The 3,237-nt window shown below is 46.8% G+C and overlaps 1 protein-coding gene across 1 annotated transcript; it reads left to right on the top strand.

Moving 5' to 3' along the window:
• Positions 1-1,589: 1,589 nt before the first annotated feature.
• Positions 1,590-3,156, top strand: LOC123172068 (ruBisCO large subunit-binding protein subunit beta, chloroplastic; the record flags this gene model as incomplete). Its single annotated transcript, XM_044589107.1, is given in 5 exon segments — positions 1,590-1,832; positions 1,937-2,171; positions 2,252-2,421; positions 2,878-2,955; positions 3,085-3,156. Coding segments are annotated over 5 exon segments (798 nt in total), but the record flags the coding sequence as incomplete, so codon positions are not given.
• Between the last annotated feature and the right edge of the window lie 81 nt (positions 3,157-3,237).

The raw sequence follows: 3,237 nt of genomic DNA, 5'->3' as shown, positions 1-3,237 counted from the left end.
TGTCTAATCTGGACGGGACCATATCCCGCAAGCCAATTCTGAACAACTGCCTGTGAAGCAAACTCTTCGTCAATAGAAGACCCTGCCATCGCCACATATAAATCCTCCAATCACACCATGGCATTCTCCGCATGTGTCCATTCCATGGAAATATTCGTGCAGACATGTCCAAAGGTGTCAACAAAACAGAGCTTCACGATACCCCATAGAGCTAGTTATGCTGATCTTGCGGGTTTACGCGACCGGCCCCAATCCGAACAAGGTGTCCAAAGCGTGCCATATACGCAAGTCTTTGTTTTCCTTACGAGAAGTCCAGAACTCGCCAATGGTTAGATCAAAGAGGGTTGATCACAGGTACAACGGTGTCTTTGCGCGAAGACAACTAGGGCCACCGCCTAGCGGGTTATTTTATGAGACATGAGATCCCAAGACCAACAATATGTGGATGCCCACCTCTGGCCGACGGAGATGGTCGGCACCGCCATGTCCGCGGCCGCTGCCCCAACACCGAAAGGAGGCGGGGCGAGCCGCTGGCCTTAGTCAAAACGGTGCAGATCGAGCCCTCCTGGCTAAAACGTGTCCAGATCAAGCCAATCCGCCCCGCCGCCGCAGTCGTGCGCCTGTCGCTGGCTGCTGCCATCGTGCTTCGTCAAAACGTGCAGATCGAACCGTCCTGGCGAAAACACTCAGATCGAGCCAATCTACCCCGCCGCCTGCCGCCGACGCGCCTCCGGCACCGTCGCCGCGCATCCTACACACCCCTAGCAGTACCCGTCGGGAGGCCCGCCACAGCTACGCCACTCGGGGTTTGCCCCGCGACGCCTTCGACGACGGCGGAGGGAGGGGAGGGTATGTGGGGAGGAAGGCTTGAGGGAGACGGCGGACTCTCCGGGGCGGTGCGCCAGGGCGCCGCCGCACAGAGGAGGTCGATGACTTTCGTTGGAGTTGGTACCGTACCCTATATGTTGTGTTATGTAGGTTGTTCAAAGTGTTTTTACAAAAAAAATATCTCAGTGTTTTTTCATAGAAGGTTTTTTTTTCTCAGTGGAACGTACAAGGCTGGGCTTGGACGGGCCAACGTAGCAGGGCAGCTGCGTACAACCTCAGCTTTAATCTTGAAAAAAAAACTCAGCGTTCCTACACTCTCAGCTGCGTACATTCCATTGTCCAAAGAGTAACTAGTAAAAGCGGCGTACCCCCCAGTCTCTCCACTCTCAGCTGCGGACGGACAAACGGACAGACGAAAGAAGGATTGGAGCCCATCCAGATCAGACACCAGTTCTGTGAGATCCCCGTCCTCGTCCTCGTCCCCGTCCGCGTCCCCCGAGATCCGATCGTGGTTAGCCCATCCCTTCTCCTTCCCTTCCTTCTCCATCTATACTAGTTATTCCTTGTCGTCTCATCTTATTTTCCCCCGATTAGTAAACCCTAGCCAGATTTTCCCCTCCTAATCAAACCCTAACATTCATCCCCTTCTGCAGCAGTGCAGAGAGAGGGAGGAGAGGTTGCCGCTGATGGATCCCTCTGCAGTGGTCCCCATTTGGATCTATTGAAAACTCAAACTTATTGAATTACGCTCAATGTTGCAGGTTGAAGATAGCGAACTTGCTGATGTTGCTGCAGTAAGCGCTGGAAATAACTACGAAATTGGCAACATGATAGCTGATGCTATGAGCAAGGTTGGGCGACAGGGGGTGGTTACACTTGAAGAAGGGAAGAGTGCCGAAAACAACCTCTATGTGGTTGAAGGGATGCAATTCGACCGCGGCTATATTTCTCCCTACTTTGTAACCGACAGTGAAAAAATGTCAGTGGAGTATGAGAATTGCAAGGTCTGATTCTCTATAGCTTTTTGCCTCCTTATCTACTTAAATTTCAGTAATCAACATCTCCATGAGTCCTATGTTATGGAGCTAGTATTTTGTCCGTTACTCAGCTGCTTCTTGTGGACAAGAAAATTAACAACGCCAGAGATCTCATCACTCTTCTGGAGGACGCTATTAAGGGTGGATATCCAATTTTAATAATCGCAGAGGATATTGAGCAGGAAGCTCTTGCAACTCTTGTGGTCAATAGGCTTAGAGGTGCACTGAAGATTGCTGCTATTAAAGCCCCTGGTTTTGGAGAGCGCAAGAGTCAATACCTGGATGATATCGCTACTCTGACAGGAGGTAAATTTAATAATCTTTGGTGCAATATGATGTGTCCCATTTTTATATTGGTTCACTTATAAAGGTCATTATTCGCCCAGGCACTGTCATCAGAGAAGAAATCGGACTGTCCCTGGACAAAGCAGACAAAGAAGTTCTTGGAAATGCCGCCAAGGTTGTAATTACTAAGGATTCGACAACAATTGTTGGAGATGGTACTACACAGGAGGAAGTAACCAAAAGGGTTACACAAATCAAGAACCAAATTGAGGTCTGTATAGTAAACTTGTATTGCATGTTTACAGTTTTCTGTACCCTATTTGTCAAATGCGCTAGGCCTCCCTATGCAGCCCCTGTCTATAGCCTTTCTCCTATCAAGTTAGTTAGGCTGGCAGTTTCTGGTCTCCCTTTTTTATGATCTTTGTTTATTTTTCTCCTTTGCTTCTCTGCTTCTCATTTTTCTGTGTTTGGTTGTATCTTAGCATCAATTTGATGCACTTTATTATATAGGACAGACTTTGATGCATGCTTGAGAAAAACAAATTCCTATTTGTGAAACCATGTTCTGTTTTTCTGATTTTTCTCATGGCTCCTCTGTTTGTCCAGTCTCTTTTCGTTGCTCTGTTTTTCCAGTATAGATAAATTCAGTTTTTGTCTTGCATGTGTCACTTGAAGTGTGGATAGAAAAGGCTTTAAGTAATGTTTTGTTCAATCTTTATTTTTTCAGGCTTCTGAACAGGAATACGAAAAAGAAAAGCTAAACGAGAGGATAGCTAAACTATCCGGTGGCGTTGCTGTCATTCAGGTACTTCTGTTGTTTTACATTAAGCACCTACTGATGCTCTAGGCTGCAATTACAGAAAGGCACCTAGTGATGCACTAGTCTGCATTTGCATAACATAACAGCTATAAAATGATACATCTTGGTTTGTAGGTAGGAGCACAGACTGAAACTGAGCTTAAGGAAAAGAAACTGAGGGTTGAAGACGCACTGAATGCAACAAAGGTAATGCTTTATTCTTGTTCAAATGCAATTGATTTTTGGGATTTGTATTAACTGTGTTTATCATACAGAAAGACTTCTGAT

The sequence above is a fragment of the Triticum aestivum genome, unplaced genomic scaffold (genome assembly GCF_018294505.1).
Source record: "Triticum aestivum cultivar Chinese Spring unplaced genomic scaffold, IWGSC CS RefSeq v2.1 scaffold6B_scf_2973, whole genome shotgun sequence".
NCBI lineage: Eukaryota > Viridiplantae > Streptophyta > Magnoliopsida > Poales > Poaceae > Triticum > Triticum aestivum.
This window is presented reverse-complemented; position numbering and strand designations above follow the sequence as displayed.